This window comes from Rhodnius prolixus, unplaced genomic scaffold (assembly GCF_049639745.1).
Source record: "Rhodnius prolixus isolate KJV_2025 unplaced genomic scaffold, Rpr scaffold_13, whole genome shotgun sequence".
NCBI classification, from domain to species: domain Eukaryota; kingdom Metazoa; phylum Arthropoda; class Insecta; order Hemiptera; family Reduviidae; genus Rhodnius; species Rhodnius prolixus.
In genome coordinates, this window is record NW_027411583.1 from 14,866,041 (window position 1) to 14,889,342 (window position 23,302).

Below are 23,302 nucleotides of genomic sequence, written 5' to 3' on the forward strand. Positions count from 1 at the left end.
GAATAAGAGTTAACTTTAGTATCCTTAACATCAGATTTGTATGTTCACTGTACTTCCATCATCTCACATATTATAACAATCTGACTCTTATTAACGAAATATTAAGACGCCTAGCAAACTAAATGTCTTGACCGTAATTTTAGCTGAGGATGATGTGAGTACATCCAAATTATTGAATTTTGTATCCACACTTTATGCGGTAAGTTGTTTTAAGAAAAAGCTTCATTACACTTAAAATGGCCAGAAGTAGTAAGTAAAGTAGCAAGATTAGAGTTTCAGAAATATTTACACTAAAATCATTATGAGTGCAATAATTGCGTAAGAAGGAAACTGAATTGATGTTCTTATTAGACATAGCAATTATGGGGATTCGTCAGCTTACGCGCAGAGAATCATCAGAATGCATATGATTTATAGTATTCTTACTAGACAAAAAGCTGTGCTGTTAGTTACTGCACGTGTAGTAAGAAGTTTCAATTGAATGTAAGTTTTAAAATTAGAAAATACCTGCTTTTAGTTAGAAAGGCAGACATGTAGGTTTTTCTTTGAGTCGAGCGATTGTGAGAGAAAATAAGTGATAATTACTAAAAGCCATTCATAAATTTTATCTCTGCTCGTTCAGAAGTGATAATACCAAAGTAACGCGCGCCAGAACAAAAAATAAATAAATAAATAATAATAATTGATTAATTAAAACTATTGAACTTTAGTAGTAGTTGCTTGATTCTAATAAAATGATACTGTTGAAAGAAAGATGACGTCACTGCTCTTAGAACTAAACCAATATGCTCTAAAAAAAATTTAAATAATAGGCAATAGACCTCAGATAAGTGTCAAAATTCAAATGATGCCCTTTCACTTACTCTAATAGCTTCCAACTGCAAATTTCGAGTAGCTCAATCGTACACAAAAATATACGTGTGATGAAAATATAGTTACATGGCATTCAGAGCTAAATTGAACTAAACATTTCAGCCCTTCTCAAGAACTCCACTCTTATAAAAACGATTTAAAATAAAAGAGCAAGTAGAAAGTAGATCGTCGTAAACACTACAGAAAAATGGCAAACATCTAAAAAAGAACTATTTATTTAAAAGTTTGTCACTTTGAGCCGACTTCACTAAAACCTCATTTCAGTTTACCGTATTATATTACGAACTTTACAAAACAGGAAGTTGGAAGACAGTGCAAGAGTTTTTAGAAACTTGAAATTGCAAATGGGAAAGCTGAAGAGCAACACTTCAGGGTTTAATTTGCTTTAATTATATGATTATTAAATCTTCACCATCTTTTATATTTATCCTGCGAAAGAAAAAGTGATTTTACAAATGCTGATGACTAAATGTTAATGTTATTTAACTCTATCTTTTTGTAATAGTGAACACGCATGATGCTATTGTTCAACTATCTTTTTGTACATTTTCCAAGCTAGTTTAAACACGTAAATGCGGTAAGAGCAAGCCGAGCAACTATTCCAGTTATATTTTTTGTTTTTATTAGATAACTGCAACTTCAAAAATTTCTAAGCTAATTGATTAGTACGACATGCATACTTCACTTTTTTTCTGTGTGTTTGACTCTAATCAAATGGCTCTCGAGGGTACAAAAGGAATGTATTTAATTAAAATAAGGTTTAGAAGAGAGATTATAATTATGCAGCGAATAACATACATACCTATAGTGGTCCTTGGCGGTGCGGCGCCGGAAGTGCGGGTATTCGCTCTCGCGGCCGTACAGACTGGCGGTGAAGGGGTCCTCGCCCAAATAGTACCTGTTCACTGCAGCCATGTCCCTGGAGGTCTGCGTGCCGCAGTCGGCCAGCGCACCCCCTCCTTGCTTAGAGCGCTGCCCCACCAGCCGCCCCACTAGACGCCTAAACGATTCACCTAGCCCGCCCCTCTTCTCGCCGGACTTGCCCCGCTTGCCGCCACTCGCTCCTACTGGGGTTGCCGAGACATCTGCGGCAAATCTTGTTTTCTGGTATACCTGTTCACACAACTAAATTATAACTCCAAACTTTCTAATTATGTACTAACCTCTCGCATGACAGGTATTCCAGTGTAAGCAAAATACAAGAAAAGTTGGACTTGGATATTTTTATTTTATTTTCATGGCTAAACTGGTCTCGACTGGACTGAGAAGCAAATTTTCAAATTCTCTTGTTTTCCAAGAGTTTATAAACCCTAAAATTTAGAAAACATTTCCAATGCACATGCAGAAAAGCACTTTTTAAATTCTGATGAGTTTAGGACAGTTATTATGTACTCGTAAGGAATAGTTTAACAATAATTTTTTAATAAGAGTGTGTTTTAAATATAATCTACCGTTTAACAGAGACTGTCTTAAATTTTGGATTTTTAGCAATACTTTCAAAGTTATAAGGTTATCTATAAATTGCTTTGAAGAGGCACTCATTGCTTTGATACGCACTTTCAAGAGATGTTTCAACAATAGTGACAGGTACATAAGTGGATCTACGTCTAATGTAAGGAGAGAACTATAATTATGCTAAAGGAATGGTGGTTATTGGATGGGTTAGGGTAGCCAATGTGATTCGCTAAAACACTGTGTCTGTCCTTCCAAGATTCGTTGTTATTAGCTCTTTAGCGGGCTTCAATTCAGAATCCATTTCAATTTTCTCTGAAATGTAGCCAGGTTCCTATATCTCGATTTATGATAGCTGTCTACAGATCTTCTTTACCTCTTCGCACTACTCTATCGAAATAGGATCTTGTGTTTATCCGTCTGCTAGTGTTTCACCTCAACAATGTCGTTATCGGCTACATAATCCGAGTTGAATACACCCTAGACTTCTTGTGCATTCCCCTTCACGTCTAGCCGGATTTACTGCACGGCAGCAAGTAGTGGCTACTCCTTCACTCTCAGGATAAGGTCTAGCATTCTTGTCTTACCACCCCATTACCTGCTTTATTCGGACCGTTCATTAGGATGTCTCTTCGTTCCCGATTCGAATATATTTCTCGTTGAAATGTAAGCTCACTTTATGGGTTTGCATAAATGACATTCAAAAACCGCGACAAAAACACGATAAGTTACTAGTAATGGAAGAGTCCGGGGCTTCTCAACGTAACTAAATCAGCGGATCGGTGATGTCGCTTTCCTCCTTTTCGGCCCAACTATTTGCAGAAACAGCAGCATTAATCTATACCTAATAATTTGCAAGCCAGACGTTCCAATCTCCGGTAGGCCAACCATTAGTCCTTCAATTTAGCGTATCTCTCCATTTCGACCTGATTCTGTTATGATTAGTTCATTTCGGATTTTGAAAAAAATGTCTCTACCTGAAGTCTCAATTAAAAGCTCGATTTGTTTTTATTTTTTACTTTTTTAATATTTAATCGAAAATGATTTCTAAGATTTTATCTAAAATTGATGAATTGGTTTCACTAAATGTATTTTAATTATTTTTCCATAAAAATTTATTTCAGGGCAGTTCCGAGTAAAGGGTAGGCTTTCTTAGTTCAATCGCGAATTTACAAACCACAATGTTAGTAGGAATTAAGTCTCGGAGTTGCAATTTCCAGTATACTTAGTAACGGTAGAGTCAGCGTAAACACAAAATTTTTTAGCATTCGGAAACCTCATTAAGTCCGTTTCAGATAAATACACAATTTCAAAAATTTGACTCGAGAGAATAAAAACACCAAGTTTTAAAGCTAATTTGGGAATTAAAATTTTAATCAAGAAAATTGGGTCTCGCCAGAATCAAGTTGCTCTCAGATTTAAAATGTGATTCATTTAAATGGTCATACAATCCGATTGTGACACGTAGAGTCGTTACGTCTGTCTTCTATACGACGTTACGTCTCTCTGTCTATACGACGTTACGTCTGTCTATACGACGTTACGTCTGTCCATACGACGTTCGTCTGTCTATCTAAACGACGTTACCTCTGTCTGTCTATACGACGTTACGTGTGAAATATGTTGGGCTTACTAATTGCTCATGCCTGTTTTAAACATACCCCCAGAAGCCCATCAAGCTGGGTTACTAATAATATTTAACGAGTTCGTAAATTTGATCGTAACTACTTTTTCTGATTAACTATAGATGAGATAGAGATGAACAGTTTAAACAGCTAATGTAAGTAACCAGGTCAGTGTGTGTAGCAGAGTAGAAGATGGCAAAGAGGAAGTGAGGTGTTGGCCGACCTGATAACAATATGTTGTTTCAAAAGCATCAGTTCTGCCACACCTAGCCGTCTTCACCTCTTACTTTCACCGAATTCTTGGCACTTGCCTACTCTCATTTGCTACTCTTGGCGATCACACTAAATTTTCCAAAAGGGGTTCCGCAGTAAGTATTTTAGAACACCTTTATTTAAAGTTTTACTTTTTCTTATTCGGCTAGTAAGAGGAAATATTGAGATTGTCCAGCTTTTCAATTTCGGCTCTTTTTTTCGGATTCATGACACCTCAAAGTATACATTTTGAGGTGCCCTTAATCTGAAAAATTTGTCTATCGAAAACTGTTTGTGCATTAGGACGACGTGAGTGCAATAATAAAAATGGATAGCGGCAGAAATAACAAATTGATATTTTGAATTAAAGTGGGTGATAATGCAAGATCAGTCTGCTGGATGTGCCACAAAGCAGAATCGATATTTGAGATTTTTGCAACTTTCATAAAACGGCTATGCTCCGAGACTTATCTCGGAGTTGCAATTCCTAAGAAATAATAGTGTCAGCGTAAACACCAGATTTTTTCGTACCCGGAAACCTCATTAAATCTGTTTCAGATCAAAACACAATTTCAAAAATTGAACTCGAGAAAATAAAAACGCCAAGTTTTAAAGTTGTTCGTTGAAATTAACCAAAAGAAATAAATCTTACAAGGTAAAAGTTTACTCTATTTCTTAAAACGTTTCAACACTCAGTATTCTCAAGTGAAGTCAGTCGTTTTCTGACAATAGGCAGAGTTCAATGATTAAATAATAACATATAGAATACTTTGTGAAAGTGAAAATTCAATAGGGGGCAGAAATAAACTGAATGGTATTGTGTACAAGATGGCCAACAGGTGCGTCTAGAGAGGTAATGGAGAGGATACTCACTTTCTTCTTGGTGTCGACTGGCGGCGGCGTGTTATGCTGCGATCGGGGCTGCGGGGGCGGAGAGTAGTCGGGGGCCGGCTCTGCCTCTAGCTGCAACACAAACTCTCTTATTACTTGCCTCCAGCGGCCTAACTAACGCATCCTACCCACAAGCCAATCTTGTTCTTGTTGCCATAGTTACATGGCAAATAATGCTCGCCGCTTCGAAATCAGACTATATCTTTAGTTTCCAAATTACAATTAAATTCTCAAAAACAATTAAATTAATTCGTGATTAAACCTCGTTTAATTTAACGCGCTGAATGTAAACTGAACGGAAATTCAACAATTTGAACGGAGATCGAACCTTGTGACACTATTTCTACCTGTGGATTCGCTAAACCCAATAGTTGCGCATGCCCAACTATTTCTGTGTGAGGATTGGGGTGCGATGTTAAGATTAATTTGTATACCTGCAGATTAATTTGTATAACTACAGTCCCCAAATAAGCAGCTAGTACGCAGCCACTCCGAGGACTTAAAAATTATTTATATGATACAAAGTGCATTGAACTTGGTAACCTCCAGCAGTGTTGCTGGTTGTTTTGGATGTCGCCGAAACTGTTTTTTTCAGGCCTTCTAAAGAAACGGTGCTCAGGGGTGGAATCCTGCATCATGTGGTGATGTACTTCTATTAGATCCAATCGAGTTTTAGGTTTAAGAACATTAATGTTCTACTCTTCTACAAACTAGGATAGCAATAGAAAGTAACCAATTGTGCGGCTTTACGCTTTTGAATTTTCACCGGGAATATAACTTTTGAAGTTCCCTGAGGAAAGTTTATTTAGTTAGGTGATTGATATACATATAAGATTCATTACGTACAATACATTACCGGCAGAATGTACAAGGGTCACTTAAAAAAATCTCTTACTGATTTAAGCTGTCTTTGCCATCTGTATAATTGCAATCTATAATATTAAACAATTTTAGGTTTCCTAATTGCAATATTAAACAACGAAGACCAAAAAGAACAATTAAACGAAATTGTAAATGTAAATCTTATTGCGCAAAAAAGTATAAAACGTAACTTATACTCAGTACTTAATGTTTGAACAAGTTAAGTTGTATGCTACGAACAGCAAAGAAAACAATGTAAATAATTATATATTTGTTCAGTTAATTAATTTACCTGTTACTGCAATTAATTTTTTTGGCGATACAGAAAATTTGAACATTGCACGCCAAAGAAACCTGAGCGTTAGTTATAAAGTCTAATTAATGAAGTCTAAAATTCTTTTACCGCACTTCTTAAGGACTTGAAAATATCATTTCTGCTAGAAAACTTCCATCCATTCCGAAATTCGCAACATGTTACAAGTATTATATAAATATGAATAATACGTTCATTTAATTTTGTAGTAAATCAGGTCAATTTACTGAAATCACTTTAAAAGGCAGTGTACCCTTTTACTGGTAGCCCCCCAAAATTAATTTTCACACAAAAAAGTTTTAATCAAATGCAACATTTAAAGTAATCTGCTTGAGTATTTTCCACGAAAATTCTTCAGCTTTCGTCAAACACAGCATTTTTGCATTCCTCCCTAACTTTGTGAAAGGGTATTCTCTGACCTCCGCGTCTTTTAATTGTGTTTTGTCGGGAAGAGCCTGCGAAGTCATTGAAAAATACATCTCTTGGACGCATACTTTCAACAGGGGAAAGTATGGCAGGGTTGAGGTACCCCAAGATCTTTCTTAGAGAGCATGACTGATTTCTTCCTACCTCTTAGGCAGAACAAAAGTCGTTTCAACGAAATAGAACGTCAAGTAAAATAATGCGTTATCGAATGATTCAGGGCTGATGTGAGTTGTTTCTCTACGGGTAAAAACAAGACCTTTTGGTAAGTACACATTTCACTTCGATATGGTGTGCCTTAATCTAGATTACATTAGACTGCTTCACCAGATGTTAGATTTATATTGTGTTAATGCCTTCTGAAGCGATTAGAAACATAACAATATGTTAGTGATTAACCTAGACAGTACTCACTGTACTTTTGGGACGAATCATCAATAGGTTCTTCAAGTGTGTGATGAAATAACTTTGTCTAGAGTATAAAGATAACTAAGCCTCGGACTAATCATATTTGTACTGATAAAAGAAACAGAATTTTGAGTATTCACTATCTACTGTATATCGAGCCATTAATGCACAAATGTAACTTAGTCACGCCCGTTCATCATGAAAATAATTGTTAAAGAGAACACCACACTAATAGAATAGAACAGACTGGCGAACCGAGAAGTACTGTAGTAACTAGGAATCTCAACCCAACATGATCTGAGCAAGCCAGTGACCTAACCCACTCATTGTACGCCATCCTTTATTGGCTGCTCTCATGTTTGTTGTTATTAATTATTAGGTATATCGGAGGATAACCTGTGTGTGTACATTTTGGTTTGGAGGTTATATGAAGGCTGAATCGCTTAAACATTTCACAATGGTAACACAATTTGCCCACACCTCCGTAATTATGTAAGCACCACCCTTGACTAAACCGTAAAAAATTATACACACCTGCTTGTTTGTTATAAGCGTAAAGCATGATTTTTTTTTTTTAGCAATATATTTTATTTTAGTAACATTTATTTTCGCCAAAAAACAATTTTCTTTCAAAAGAAAACTTTTTTACAAAAGAAAATTGGTTAGAATTTTGAACACTGTTGGTGTCCTTCTGTAGGCAGAGAGAACTATTTTATTCCTTTTGGCAATAACAATTACTTTTTGGTCCCCGCCAAGCACTAAGAGACGTTATTAAATATTTTAAATTTCATTCATTCAAACATCAAAACAGAAACCGCATAAAAAAAGTTCTTGGGAAAAATTTAAAAAAAAAAGACTGATTATTGTGCGAGCCGTCAGCCTACCAGGTTTAGTGAAAATCATTGAATCCATTTTCTAAAAAAGAAATAAGGAACACTCAAATACCTATTCTGTAAAAAAGTTTTTTAAGTTAATTGACTTTCCATTATCTTGGTATCATCACGGTTTTAAGTGCTTGAACCACTTAGTTGTCAGACTGTTCGTTGAATCATGTCGTTTAGGGTGTTTTTAATTTGCAATATTATAAGCCAATATAAAGCGAATGAATAAGGGCTTCTTCAAGGCTGCCACACTATCGTTGGTAAAAATTATGAAATACAAAAGTACATCATCATATAGAATAATGAAAGAAGGCAGGAAGTGTTGAGGGATATACATATGTACGAGGGTCGTTTGAAAAGTCCGTGCAAAGTCAGAGAAATAGCACCACTGGCGCGTATCGAGTTTATGTTTAGTTAGTAGCATCTCTTGGAAGAACACACACCAAGTTTCAGCCAGATCGGTCTATTTCTTTGTGTTTGGCATTCGTTTGAATCGAGGAAGTCGAGTGATTTTCAAAAAATGGACGAAAAAGAATTTCGTGTGTTGATTAAACACTATTTTATGAAAGGCAAAACGCCTCAGGAGACTAAAGAGAAGCTTGATAAACATTATGGTGACTCTGCCCTTCGATTAGAACAGTTTATAAGTGGTTTCAAAATTTTCGGAGAGGCCATATGGGCACAAGTGACGCTGAACGTTCTGGACGCCTTGTTGAGGTTACTACTCCAGAAATCATTGATAAAATCCATGATATGATGATGGATGACAGAAGAGTGAAGGTGCGTGAGATTGCTAGTGCTGTGGGCATCTCGAATGAACGGGTACATAATATTTTGCATCAACATTTGGACATGACAAAGCTATCCGCAAGATGGGTGCCGCGATTGCTCACGCTTGACCAAAAACGAAATCGTGTGAAGTGTTGCAAGGACGGTTTGCAGCTGTTCCAGAAGAATCCGCAGGACTTTAAGCGTCGTTTCGTCACTGTGGATGAAACATGGATACATCACTACACTCCTGAGACCAAAGAACAAACTAAACAATGGGTTTCCAAGGGAGAATCTGCGCCAAAAAAGGCGAAGACCGTTCCTTCGGCCGGAAAGATTATGGCGACTGTCTTTTGGGATTCGCAAGGAATAATCCTCATCGACTATCTGGAAAAGGGTAAAACTATTACAGGTGCATATTATTCATCGTTATTGGACCGTTTGAAAACCGAGCTGCAAGAAAAACGCCCACGATTGGTCTACAAAAAAGTCCTTTTCCATCACGACAACGCACCAGCTCACACCTCAACAGTTGTGGTCGCAAAATTAATGGAAATAGGGTTCCAACTCGTTTCACATCCCCCCTATTCTCCAGACTTGGCTCCCTCGGACTACTATTTGTTCCCCAATATGAAGAAATGGCTGGAGGGAAAAAGATTTTATTCAAACGAGGAGGTGATTGCAGAAACGAATGGCTATTTTTCAGACTTGGACAAATCCTATTATTCGGAAGGGATGAACAAACTAGAGCAGCGTTGGACGAAGTGTATAAGCCAAAAAGGAGACTATGTTGAAAAATAAAAAAGGTTTACCCCCAAAAATTAAGTAGTTTTTATTTTTGCACGGACTTTTCAAACGACCCTCGTATGTATATGCCTACTGTGTTCAAAAATACCAACTGGCAAATTTAGATTGACTAGTTTCATCTTTGAAGAAAATACTCGAACGTTAACTAAAACGAATTTTACATAGTTGCATTTAACCAAAGTAAATAAATATAATCCAAATAATCATTGGATAATTCGAATAAACTCGAAATGTAAATTTACAAATAGGGAAGGGATTAGCTATGAGGTTAGCATACTGGACTCCCACGCGGAGGTCCCGGGTTCGAATCCAGCAGCTGACCCTTAGATTTTCTCTTCCTAGGAGCTTCTTACAGCTCACTGTCCGGTGATGGACAGTGTTGTCTGTAACGAGAGAACACTGTCCGGAGGCCGGCAGTGCACTGGAAAAAGCTCCGGGCGCTAATGACCTCAGCTGTTGATGCGCCAAAAAAAAAAAAAAAAAAAAAATTTACAAATAGGACATTTCTCCGTATGAAGGAGGGTGACCAAGGTGAACTGCATATGATTTGTTTTCAGTTGGACTGTTCACAACTTCCTTAGATAGAACTGCAATAGACAAAGCCATGTGTAACAGTGAGAGTATCATCTAATTCAAATTACAATATCTAAATCACTGTGAAATAAACTCAATGTGTACTCAACCCCAAACAGTTCAATTTTCTAGTCAACCGGTTGTTTTAACCAGAATAGATTATAACTGTAGCTCGTAAGAGATCTATTTTTACCCCCCAAAAAACGTCTCGACGAATTGATGATTAGTTGTCCGAAGAAATAGAACTTCTGATGTCTTTATTCTATGACTCTGCTCCTCTGGACGGGAGTAAGATATTGCAGGAATATATTGACCAGGTTGATGTATACTTATATTTAATGATTTGATCAATACTACACTACCGCCAAATCAGTATGAAATAAAGAATCCAAGAAACTCTTGCACAGGCATTTTAAAAAATTAGTAGTGTCCCTGGAATAGCAGTGCTCAACTATCTTTTTGTTTTAATTGAAGTATTGGATTATTCATCAGTGCTAAAAACTACTGGTATACAAGTATAAACGTCACAGGTAATAAATTCTCATGAGACAAAGTCACATTGCGTCTAAAAAAAGTAACTGAAAAAACACGAAATAAGAGCGGCTTTTGCAAACCTCCTGAATGGGGATTAAGAACCCGCTGAAGCTATGCGGAAGCCTCGCCCGACCATTCTCATAAGCTACATTCTTGCCTAGAATATTTATATTCCAAACAAAAGCTGGGGCAATCTCTAGGGGACCCCCAGCCCATTATCCCTTTCGATTGGCCAAAGAGCATCGGCCGAGATCCTCATTGTTCCAAAGCTTCTTTCGCTCAGACCACAAAGATGCACGCCACGACGGCCAAACTGGATGGTATTTGGAGGCTTCTAGCCTGCTATGAACCGAGAGCTAAGGTACAAATAATTACGTGATCCCAAGTCCCTCATCCCTGAGCAGAGCTGTAAGTAGCTATCTTGAGAAATGAGAGACCATGTGTACGCAGCTTCAAACTTGCGTCCGATTGTAGAATTCTTCAGTCCTGATTGTGCCTAATGTGAATAAAAGGTAACTTTTTTTGTCCTGTTTACCTATCCCGAATTGTGACCGACTAAAATACTGTAATACTACTTCTAAGCCATAAAGAAGTCGGCCAGAAAGAGGGCATTACAATAGACCACGAAGAAAAAAAAATTGAGAGTGCCATATGAAGCTGGCCCTAATCTCATGCACCCTTATACTTCGACGAAATCAGACGTTTGATTAAATAAGACTGAATCTAAAGTACAATTGGCTTACTTCCTGTTTGTAGTGACGCCTTCTTGGCGGTGGTGTAATTGAAGGCGGAGTATAATCCCTAGTTGGTGTCGCATTACCAAGGATTGGAGAAGACTCACTTCTGGAATGCCCTTTATACTGCGGTGAACTATGGAATGGTGACGTGGTTCTCTCGTGCCTGCAGTAATTAGTAGTTCTGATGTTCTCCTCCTCGTGACTATTTCCTGGTTCCACACCATCCAAGTTTTGCAGACTTGGAAATTTCGTTACTACCCCATTGTACTGTGGACTGGGAGATTTAGATCGGTGATGCGATGTGGGACTAGGTGATTCCGTATCGTTCTTTGGAGAAGGAGGAGACGGCGTACTGTTGAACGCATGATTTGGTCCAGTAGGCAACACTTGTATGCCACCATCGATTTTTGGAGATGTTCTACTCTTCCATTCAGAAACGCCTTTGAAGTAAGTTGCTCCATGAACTGGTTGGCTTTGTAGAGAATCGGCTGGGGATAGAAATACACGGCTCGGTTTAGCCGACTTCATGGTCACATTGATGAAACTGGTATGTGGCACACCATCATCTTCTGAGTCTTTGCTGGACCTACTTGCAGATTCGCTACCGAAATGGTGATCTAACCATTTTGAAGTTTCCACTTTTCTAGTTCGCTCTTCTTGATGGAAATCTAATGGCCGCCGGGTGAGCGCATCCTTTCTGTCCTCTTCCATTTCCTTCAACAGACGAGTCCTGTTCCTTCGTAGGCGAGCTGAAAGGCTATCCCACTCGGCGTCCCCAAGTCGTACAGCCTCAGTAGCTTCACCAGAGTACCTCATTTCGCGACCGACTTGTTTCCCATCCACAACGTAGTCAACAAATTCTTGGTCCTTTGTTTTCTTGTAATGGTGCGATTTTTCTACTCTAAGTTCGTCGTCACTGTCCTGATTACTTCCTGACTGAGGAACGTTTTCTTCATTTATCTGTAACCATTGATTTTATTTATCAATATTTTAATTTAAATGTATAATTTAATATATAAACGCAGATCTTAACCTAATACATTAATCATAAGATAAATTTGATCTTTATTTAATCTAGAAGTAGTTTGAATTTAAGTGGCGGAGCAGTTTGTCAGAAACAATGGGGCTCGCAAGACAATTTTTCCCCTAAAAAAAAGAATGATCCAGAGGAGAGATTGCCGCAACTTGCAATAAAAGTCAAAATTTGAGAAAAAATAATAAAACTGGGCAATTAATAAAAAAGGAAGAAAATCTAATTTTCTCGTATTCTAAAATTACCTAATGTACAAAAACATTAAAAATACTAAAACAGAAAATGGCATTTTATATGTATATTTTGTAGCAAAAGAATTATTTTTCGGCAAAGTTATGATGCCAGGATTTTAAAAAACTCCAAAAATTTGTTTAAAAAAAAAATAGTCTGTTTTTATTAATTCAATATCTCTATCTCTCTCTATTGCGTTAAATACCTTATTTTTTTAAATTTAAATTATTAATTATCTGCGCGAACGAAAGCCCACCGCCTATATTGCATATTTCTCTGCCCAATCACAGGTACTTTACCCGATAAGTGAGCAAACATTAAGGTTTGGAGAAATTTAGAAGGTTTCAAGGTTAAAGAATTAACAACTAGTCTCGGATTCAATCTGCTTTATTTAATTCTGGTCTTCGAAAGCCGGCTTACAAAGACTATTTAGATCCATTTCATCACTTGGTGATCTAAGCTTCCAGTCTAGGATACTTGTCAGCATAAACTAGATCACTTTTAGATTTTAGGCCCATATAGGCAAAAATAGTTGTGTAACAATACTTAGACTTACTGCAGTTTAGATAATTCAATTTTCTTGAAAAATTGATTTGAAGTACAAACAAGACCTTCTGTAGAAAGTAAGTTGCCTTCAATAAAATCAATTTTCACAGTAATGAAATCACGTAGAAAGCGTTTCTATCACCCAAAAAATGGCAGATTTGCTTACCTCTTCATGTTCCTTGAAGGTGGACGAGTTGATAACAACCTGGCCGTCAGCGACTAGTTGACTCTTCTTAAGCGTATCTTCTGTATCTATGATCTTCTTCTTGGTGGTGGTGTGGCCGACTACCTTGGATCCGGTAGACGCGAGCTCAGTGCCTGCCGCTAACACCAACCAGTTCTCAACATTACCCCCGCCTTCAACTGCTTTCTTATAAGCCTGCGCAAAGTCAAGACTCCATTGAAAGGATAAAATTACAATACTTGTGACATCACTAGTGAATATCAGTAACGCTAGTCACCGCTAATTATGAAACACTTGTTAGGCCTCTTCTGTAATTTGTTTTTTTTTGGTTGTGAACTAGTACCGACAGCATCTAATTCGACTTTAAAGATTGATGAATGATCGGTAGAAAACAGCATTAAACCATGCTCACAGGTTGAAAATGTAGTTAGGGATACAATAAACATGAGTGTTACGACGGATAAAACAGCGATAATGCTCACAGTTCTGAAAATCAACATCAACACCAGGAAAAAAAAATAGAGTTAATTATAGTAACAAAACGCAAAACAGGAAAAAACACGACCCTCAACAGATGATGAACAGAGTAAAAATTGTATTTTTAACTATTTTGCGACAAATTCAAAAGAGATTACGGTGAGAGAAGGTCGTGAGAGAGCTCGAACTTTCATTTTTTTTATAAATGATTATTTTATAAATAATCTAGTTGCAAATAAATATTCGTATTTTTATATCTCTCCATAATTGCCAACTTTACTGTAAACACTTGATAGCGAATGCAGTCATTGGAAGATTCAAGAATGTTACTTGCCCTAATCCTCTGACATTCGGTGTGTTCAAAACTGGCCAACCGTTATCTGAAGATAGATAAAAATCCAAGGCAAAAGAATAAAAAAAAAAGAAGAAGAACGACATGTAGCAACACAGTGTCCACCACTGTGGATACTGCCTCTTACCACTTTTATCCATCTTGTTTAGGTTTGCCAAAATATTAAGTATTTAATTAGAAATGAAACTTTTAAGCTTTAAAAAAGTTATTTAAACAAAGTCAATTGCGGCGAGCTTATTCGGAAGCAGATGGTTATTGTAAGTTTTAATAAACCCACCTAAAGAAAAGTGAAACCCGAGCGCAGCCAGGGCTCCGCCACTATGGTACAAATTTTAACCGCTAGATAGTATTAAACGCCATTTAACTGCAGTTTGAAACCAAAGTTAAACACCACCACTACCGATCAAAGTCACCGTCAAAATTAAACCAAAAATTAAACACGTATCTTAAGCTAAAAAATTTGCTTCGCTAGCCATCGCCTTCCTAACTGACATCTTCAACCACGCTAGTTATAGTTATATTGGACCATGCTAGGTACACTGAAACTGTACTAAGTTCAGTAAAATTTCTTTTTATTTCTTCCGCATTAGTTAGAAACTACAGAGGACAAGTTTAACTTCCTCATGGCTTAACGTACAGTATATTAAGCGAAGTCATATGTGTATATCGGTTTAAGAGGTTTGTAGATTCAATTTGTAGATTGTACCTGATCCTTCATGACATTCTGGGGTGTCTAATCGCTGCCTAAGCCCTCGCCAATACTATAGTTTACTGATATATGTAACTATTCACTAATAATAATCTTATTCCCTTCTCATTATAATCGAAATCGGTAGATTTCTAATCTTACCTAAATTAGAAAGAACTATCGTTTTAAAAAAAGCAAAACTAGAGCAAGAGAGTGCCATTCTAGAGCTTGAGACATTAGAATTAGAGGTCAGGTCAATGAGAAAAAGAGAAAATTTCCAAATATGTAAGGCGCATCTGAATCAGTTGCGGTTCTAGATCAGTTTTTGGATATAACGACTAAGAGAGGAAATAGCTTACTAAGATTAAGCGGACTGTACACGATCAATATTACTGCCGACATCCTTTGATACTGGCAAAAATGTTGAAGTGACGACCAGAAAAATTAATGATTTATCAGCAGATTGATCAATATTACAGAGTAGAAACTTAATTTCCATTGACAACACTATCTATTTCATATTAACATTAATATTTCTTTTTATTTGGATTTACTAAAGTAGGTTAGTTCATCTAGCAATCATAGACAAAATAGAATAAAAGATGAACAGACAAAAAATCATAATAATAAATAAATAACTATCTCTGAAAAGAACATCAAACTCAAAATTAACTTCATAAAACTCTCCCAAAATAGAATTGAATAATCTCCTTTAATTTTTCTTACAAATTATTACTTCTGGGTTGTTTAGTGTATCGATAATAGTCGATAATTTTACACCAAACAAAACAAAAAACAGTTTATGATGATCAATATTAGCCTTAAAAGTAAGAAGGATGTTCTGTAAAGAGTTCGAGAACATATTAATTTTATCAGAAAACAGGCTAGCTTTTAACCATAAATGATCTAAATATTATTTTGAAAAATCATAATCACCTTATACAAAAATATGTGGTAACTGATGGGAAAGGGTACCATCACTATCTCCTCAGGGTGCTCCTAAAAGTAAGTTTGTCGAATAGCTTTTGATCTAAAGTAGTAGATCTAACACAGGCCTTCTAAATTTCTTTCGAAAACAATCAAGTTTAAGAAGATGTAATATAATTTCTGTTTTTTCTGGCAGCTACTTGAAATGTCGCTGCCGCCATTAAATAAGGCGGCAAGTGCGCGCTGCGAGGCGCAGATTTGGCGGGGACCACATGAGCCTTGGCACAGTGAAAGGGTGAAAGTTTAGCTTTGTAGTGCCCAGTTAAGTTGGCAAGATTGTTTTTAAAACACTCAAATACTTGTTCCATTTAATAGCGACTTTCCCCTCTCGCATTCAAATCCATTTTAGACTTTACGCGCTCAGCTCCCTGTTGGAATGAGCAACGTCAGAGACCAACTGATAATCGCTAGTTTCTAAAACCGAGAAAGTCAGGGAAATGTATCTTTGCAAGGGCGCCGACCGAAAACTGCCCTAAAAATGATTTTTTAGTAAAATAATCAAAGTAAAAGCCATAAATCTATATTGATGTTAAGTATGAGCACAGTTTGCAGGAAATACCGCGAGCAAATCTGGAAAAAGTGAGTAATCCACTGAGTAAAGAAGTTGTTCCGGTGGAAGTATTTTCTTCAAACCGAATTTGACACCAACTCTACCTGTAATGTTCAAGAGTCAGGGTCAGGGAAACTCTACGGAAGACTTTAGATGGAAACTTCCCCCCCTAAATCCAATTTCCCTGAAAAATTAATTTCAAATAAAAGTTATAGATCCGCATAGAATCAATTGGCATCACCCACCCCCCAGCTGAAAAGAAAATCGTGGGATCAGTTTTCGACCAAATCTCAAAAAAATGGAAAAAACTGAGCACATTGGTGGTTCCGGTTGATCGATTTTGACCAAAACTTTGTGGCGCCTCTCGTGGGAAACTATCAAATTTCAACTGACTTTTTTTTTGAGCTACACACAAACAAACAAATTTGTAAAAAATCACTTTTTCACACTCAAGTTGCCTTAAGTCGGATATTTCCTGTGAAATCTGCAAATTTCCAGGAAAATCTGCACGATTGTAATACCTAGGGTATTGTACTAGGGTGGTGCAGAGCAGAAATCTGATATGGACACTCAGACGACTCGCTTTACTAATAATTCTAACAAATTTTCTTCAAATTCCGAACATTTGAGTCATATTTATTGTGTATTACCAACATTTTACAATATTTAAAACCGTTCATCAGCCTCCTCCAGCCCTTCCACAGGAACTGCCCTAAACAAAATGAATAAAGAACATTAACTCTCTCCCCTCAAATGGTTGGAGAGGGAAGATGTGCTCCAGAGTCCCTCGGCTCCATACTGCTTCCATCGGGAAGCAGTAAAGGTTGTAACGAGGGAGGAGGATGTGCCATCCGAGTACGAGGGGTTTTTAAGTAACGAGACGGCGCTAATGGCCAAGCTGTCGATGCGCCGGAAAAAATAAAAAATAAATAAAAATAAAAATAAATAAAGAATATTTCAAGAACAATCTAAAGGAAAGACATACTTATGAATGAGGAATGTTCTCCAACTTGGGAATATTATCAATACATTGAATAGTGCACTCAAGAAATAGGAACGCACAATATTTGAAAATGGCACTTAAGAGGAAATCTACCCATCCCTTTTCTCCGAGGAGCAAGTTATTGAATTTTCCAGGTAAAATATGTGAAGTAAGAGATGCAGAACTACTTATATTCACTATGCATTCAAAGATTAAAGAACATTGTGGAAGCTATATTTGAGAAAATTTCAAAATCTGCAGAATCGATTTTGTAAAATGGCACTTTCTTCTGGTTGATTTTTCCAAAAGTTTACCGCCAGGCCCGATAGTGGCACCCCTAAACTTGACATCAAATTTGAACTTGCAGCGGCTTTTTGTTTTAAAGTTGACTTCACATATTCACACGAGAGACTAACGGAGACTAACGGAGACTAACGGAGACTAACGGAGACTAAAAACGGATTTTCCAAACAAAAATTGAAAATGGAAAATCTGCTCGATAGAATTTAAAACATTTATAGACTACCTTCCCAATTAATAGAAATATGAACATAGTTGGTGCTTTTATTACTTAAGAGTCGTAGGAATATAGTTGCACCTCCTACTTGCTCGTCGACATGTCCAGGGCCTTTAACAACTGCACTTTACTCACGTTCCAGACCTATTTTATCCGGAAAACAGAATTCATTGTGCGATTCTCATTGCGTAAATTTATTTTAAATAGATGCCAACCAAATATACCAGATTTGCAGAAATCTCAATGCGTCAGACTAGAATTTCAAACTGGCAGGTTTTTTGTACAGCGCTGACGGATATCCGTCAGGGTTCACGTGAGTGACGCTCATTGAAGCGTGTCAGAGCGAGTCATGTCTCTGAAGGTCAACGTCCGCAACACTACAATTCTCTGGGAGACTTTAATGCCACACAGACTGATGTTAACTAGCCTGCAGAGATTCACTGAAACATAAACCTTATCCTCCCCTCAACCTCAATTTATTTATTTGCCTGAATTCTTGAATCTATTTATGCGATTCTGCGATTGGCTTACTCTCAGAAGTATTCGTTTGACCAATCATATTCAGATCAGTCTCATAAGATTTGAGTAGGAAATTCTAATCTCAGCTGTTCTTTCCCGAATAACATGTTTTTTGGCATCAGTGCAGCTTCTCATTAATGAACTTTAGGACAAACTGTGGCCCTTTATTCATAAATATTGCTTTATTGTCTGTGTTTTTTATATTGTTTTCTAATTGTTTTTTTATTACTATTGTCTGAATCCATTTATATAGCCATGAATCTGTTTGGTATGGTGAATCTCGCGCTATTGCATTTGTAATAATAGGGTATAGTTCTGAAGCTCAAAGTCTGACTTTTTGAATATTTGATTATTCAATAAATGTTATTATTATTATTATTATTCCTATTATTATTCTTCTTATTCTTATGATTATTCTTCTTATTATTTTTAATTACTACTATTATTGAAGTTTATTCTATTCTTATTCATTATTTTATTTAATCTTTATTATTAATTCAATTCCTCTACGATGCTACTAAGGTTTTTCGAGGCACAGAATTCATACAACTTGCTTACAACTTCTCAGTCAAGTTTTACTTCGCTAAAAAGTAGTAATTATTTGAAATAAAATCCGAAGGAGCGAGATCTGGGCTGTAAACAGAATGAAAGAGATCTTAACCCAGTTGCTTAATTTTTGAGGCAGTCTGTCGCGAGGTTTACGAACCAGCACTATCATGCTGCAGGAGAACTTTTTCTCTGTTGGAAAAACAAAAACCTTTTCTCTTACACAGCATGAATACTATGAATTCTAGTGAAATAATTCCGATTTGAATGCTTGTTGATCGGAGACCAATTTGATATGTACAACTTTTTCAATGTTGCCCCTCTCACGCATAGCGTTATTTTTTTGCAAACATTTCCTATGAGTACAGCAGAAGGAGACTGGCAAGGCGTAATTCATTGTCTTTTAGGCACTTTTCCAATTTCAGCGATTCCTTTTTTATGGCAGCGCTAACCCGCCAGTTAGAGATAGCCTCTTTGAGACTAACAAATTGTAGAAGAGTGCTTGGTTACCAGTACAGCTGCCCTAACTGTAGTGGCTGACCTTGTGAACCACAAATCCTACTGCTGAATAATGTTACTGCAGCCTTCACTGCACTTGCAAACAACTTTCACCAATTCCACAGCTCGCTCTCCGTAAGGATACTGTTTGATATCAGCATGTATAAAAGCACTTCTCCATTAGTATATTTTTCATGTCTATGACTAAACTACTATTTCTCAATTCTAAAATACGCACTCCATTATGCTTATGTAAACAGGCCTAAAGAGCGCTTTCCACTCCCCAAGTTTGGAAACGATGTATTGAACATTATTGATTTCGTTATTCTTGACGAGGGACAAATCAATATCTGGCGTGCATCAATAAGCTGCAGGAGAACATCTAATTTGGATATTTATTAATTTCTTTACTATAATAGTAGGAGAGAGCACCCATGTCGAATATTAATCGGAAATATTCGACATCCTGAATTAGAAAAAATGAGCGCGTGAACTTTTAATGGGATATACGACCAACCGGTCGAATGTTTCAACTGGGACTCTTACTTCTAGTCTGGGAGACAATTATCTTCTCCAAGAGACGCAACCAAGTGCTCTTCCAACTCAAAGTAGACAATCCTTCAGACCTTTCATCCCCTTTGGAACCATCTATGTAATTTCTAAAGTAATCATCAGATGTCGCACCTGACGTATCGACCATTGCGCGTCTATCGGGTAGGCAGGAGTTAATGCACTATCCCATAGAGAGGCACAGGCGAGTGTCAGAGTAAAGCTTCGATTACTCTTCAGGTTTTCTTTCATTTATTATTTTCCCAGAAAGCGGAACATTTTCTTCTTTAATTTTCGAATATTTCTAACAACATAAATAATTATCACTTCAAATAACGAGAAAAATTGAAAATAAGTGGGATCTAGAGAATGGAGAATGGAGAATGGGAGTGAAGGTTTTAAGCTATGATGGAGTCGAAGGCGTAATCTGATTGTAAAATTTCGTGATCCAATTGAACGCTCAACAAGTCTATACCTAATTAAGGAAACCATTCCAGGATTACATGATTGATCAGGAATCTACACGAGAGATCCAAAGTTCACACAAAAATACTTAGGGCGCCACTGACCTCTGAAGTTGGCGCGCTTGGAAATAAAATGAATATAAAAATCTTGGAAGTAAGATTGACTAGGGTGAAAGTAACAAAATTAGTGAACAGGTTATAGGATCAGCTGGCAGGTGAAAGGTCGCAATGGTACATCCTTTTCTCTAAAACTCATTGCTCATTAAACTCGATGACACTCAGCACTGTATTCTGTTCCAGCACTCAAACATCTTCTGTTAATTAATAATAAAATATCTTCATGCATGAGGCCAGGTGTGTCATTAACAGGAAGTAAGTTGGTTCTCTCAATATTCTAATCCAAATGATATCCTATCAAAGGACCTCCTCTCTTACAGGTACACATCACCTTACGAATTAATTAGTTTCAAAAGAAGCGAAGTAAATAGATTTTCTTAGTTTGTAAAACCAGTCCCTTGTATGTAGAATAAGATAAGAAAATGATGTAAATAACTTATCTATGCCAACTTGAAGTAAATGCCCAATCTTACTTTCTGCAAGTTTTGAAAATCGACTGTAATTGCCCCATAATTGAACTTAATGAGCGACATTAGTTTTTGTACCTTCATACTACTGACCTGAAAGTTCTAACTCAATCAGCTTTAATGACCAAATGGTGAAGCAAAGTGAAGACTGACAACATTCCATCTCTTGATGATGCTGTTTTGAAGGACAAGTTCACTAACTGATACGAATGTGCGCGCTAACCGGTTCTCTGAGTGCAACTTGTCAGCGATTTGGAAGCTGCAGTGTCTAATTGTAATGGCCATCGGATCACCTCCCGCTACTACAATTCACCTTTATCAATAGTTTTGGTAATTTGTAAATTACAAATCTTAGGTTTTAAATAAATTAAACAAAAATGAGAGACTAAAAGGCGGCTTAGGACTGAAAGATGGAATGGGGCTAAAAGATAGTTTGGGACTGACAGGTGGCGTGGGACTGAATGTGGTTATAAACAGTTTTTTAAAAAAAGAGAAAGTAAAAAAACATGCTTTACACATTGGGAAATTTAATGATCTGTTTTTAGCAGCTTAAGTACAAAGTGTGTCAACTGATTAGATTCCTTCTGGAAATCATAACTGGATTAATTCTGATGAAAGACTTTTGTAAGAGTGGTTAAAGATCTACTGGCTGGACTGGCCGACTAATTATTTTACGTTTCGACATTTTAACAATTTAAATTATTATCGAGTGGTTTAATTCCATTATAAAAATTTAATTTAGATTTTAAGTTCTGACCTTTATTTTAATAAAATATTTAGTGTAAATCTTGAGGCTTTAATTTCTATTATAACCTGTCCCTATAATAACCTCGTGCGAAATTGGCGTTGTTTATCTACAATAAAGTCCATCCACTACACTGATTGCAGAAAGAAAAATTATATATACTTAATGAAAAGAGTAATACTGATTTACTAAGAGAAATCATAGCAAAATTAAAAATAATGATCACGTAAAGGAAAACTTAATGATCACGTTAAGGAATTAAATGAATGACATCATGGCAATAAATAGAAATTGAAAGCCAAGTTGTGACGTACCTCACATATAATTGAATATGCAAATTTGTAAATGGTTGAGTGAAATAAATAAAACTGCAAGCTATAAGAGTGTACTGAAGAATGAACAAAACAGAATAAATATTGTTTATATTTATATACATATAAATATTATTTTTAGTTTTGCACTGCACAGGTAACAGTGGCCTAGGGTATAGAATTTTCTTTCTTGAGATATGGCGAACACACACCAAAGTAAAAGTAAGTAAAATAAAGTAATTCCCTATTTTTTCAGGAGGGCTTTACGTCCAACTACCAATTAGGTGTCGTGGACGGAGGCGATTAGCAAACATAATTTACTGTAAATTTCTTTTATTAACTATTAAATAAAATCCAAGGCCTAAGACCGGGAATCGAACCCAGTACCACAATACATATTAGCTTTACAGGTCTCGCCTCTAACCGCTCGGCTTCCGTGGCACCTTAAACCCAAGTACCAGAGTTCACTTTTTTGACTGCAAGAGCGAAAATCAGCGAAGAAAATCTGACCATTCTCTCACTTAGACTCAGTAAAGAAATGTGTTTGCCACAAGAGTGATTTTGGCCGAACCATTGGGCGAATGTACACGTTTTTGAGATATATTACAGATTGATGTACGAGTAGTCTTAGTGCTAAACAATCTAATACTTGGAAATTGTCACAATGTCCAATGAAACTGTGCGAACGTGGTAAGTGAAATTATGTGAAAAAACAATAGAAAATCTAGACATTAATAAGTGAAATTTTTGGAGACAAAAGTTTTTTATTTTGTATGTACGGTAGCGGACACACAGGCAAGGATAGATTTTGTCACTGAATACGCGCGCCCATTGTTTGGTGTCGTTCACTTTCATTAGAAATCAGTAGCAGCGATATAAGTTCTAATCGCTAACTTGGGGAATTTCATCCAAGATTTTTTCTTATTTGCATTAGCTTTCTCCTGGTGTCTAGAAACAGTGTGGTCTGCCAGTTTGTATTAATACTGAGTTAGACTGTCGTCTTAAAGAAGCTCTTGATCCATTTTAGAATTGATATCTGTTTCGTTTAAGCATATTGAGGTCACACATTCCGTTTGCTGGTTGTAAGCCAGAAAAACTCCACCCAATTAATGTTCAACCAGATGATTCTTTAACGTCTTAC

The 23,302-nt window shown here is 36.7% G+C and overlaps 1 protein-coding gene across 13 annotated transcripts in view; it reads right to left on the reverse strand.

Moving 5' to 3' along the window:
- chas (chascon) overlaps nucleotides 1–23,302 on the reverse strand; it is a 78,049-nt gene that overhangs the window by 13,111 nt on the left and 41,636 nt on the right. For 12 of the 13 annotated variants that reach the window (XM_074116517.1, XM_074116518.1, XM_074116525.1 and 9 more), the window contains 4 exons: nucleotides 13,375–13,587; nucleotides 11,405–12,358; nucleotides 5,076–5,165; nucleotides 1,676–1,998 (listed from right to left, as the gene is read on the reverse strand). In XM_074116517.1, the coding sequence (XP_073972618.1) occupies nucleotides 1,676–1,998; nucleotides 5,076–5,165; nucleotides 11,405–12,358; nucleotides 13,375–13,587 (1,580 nt within the window). The remainder of the gene's footprint in view (nucleotides 1–1,675; nucleotides 1,999–5,075; nucleotides 5,166–11,404; nucleotides 12,359–13,374; nucleotides 13,588–23,302) is intronic. The other variant, XM_074116516.1, reaches the window with a different exon arrangement.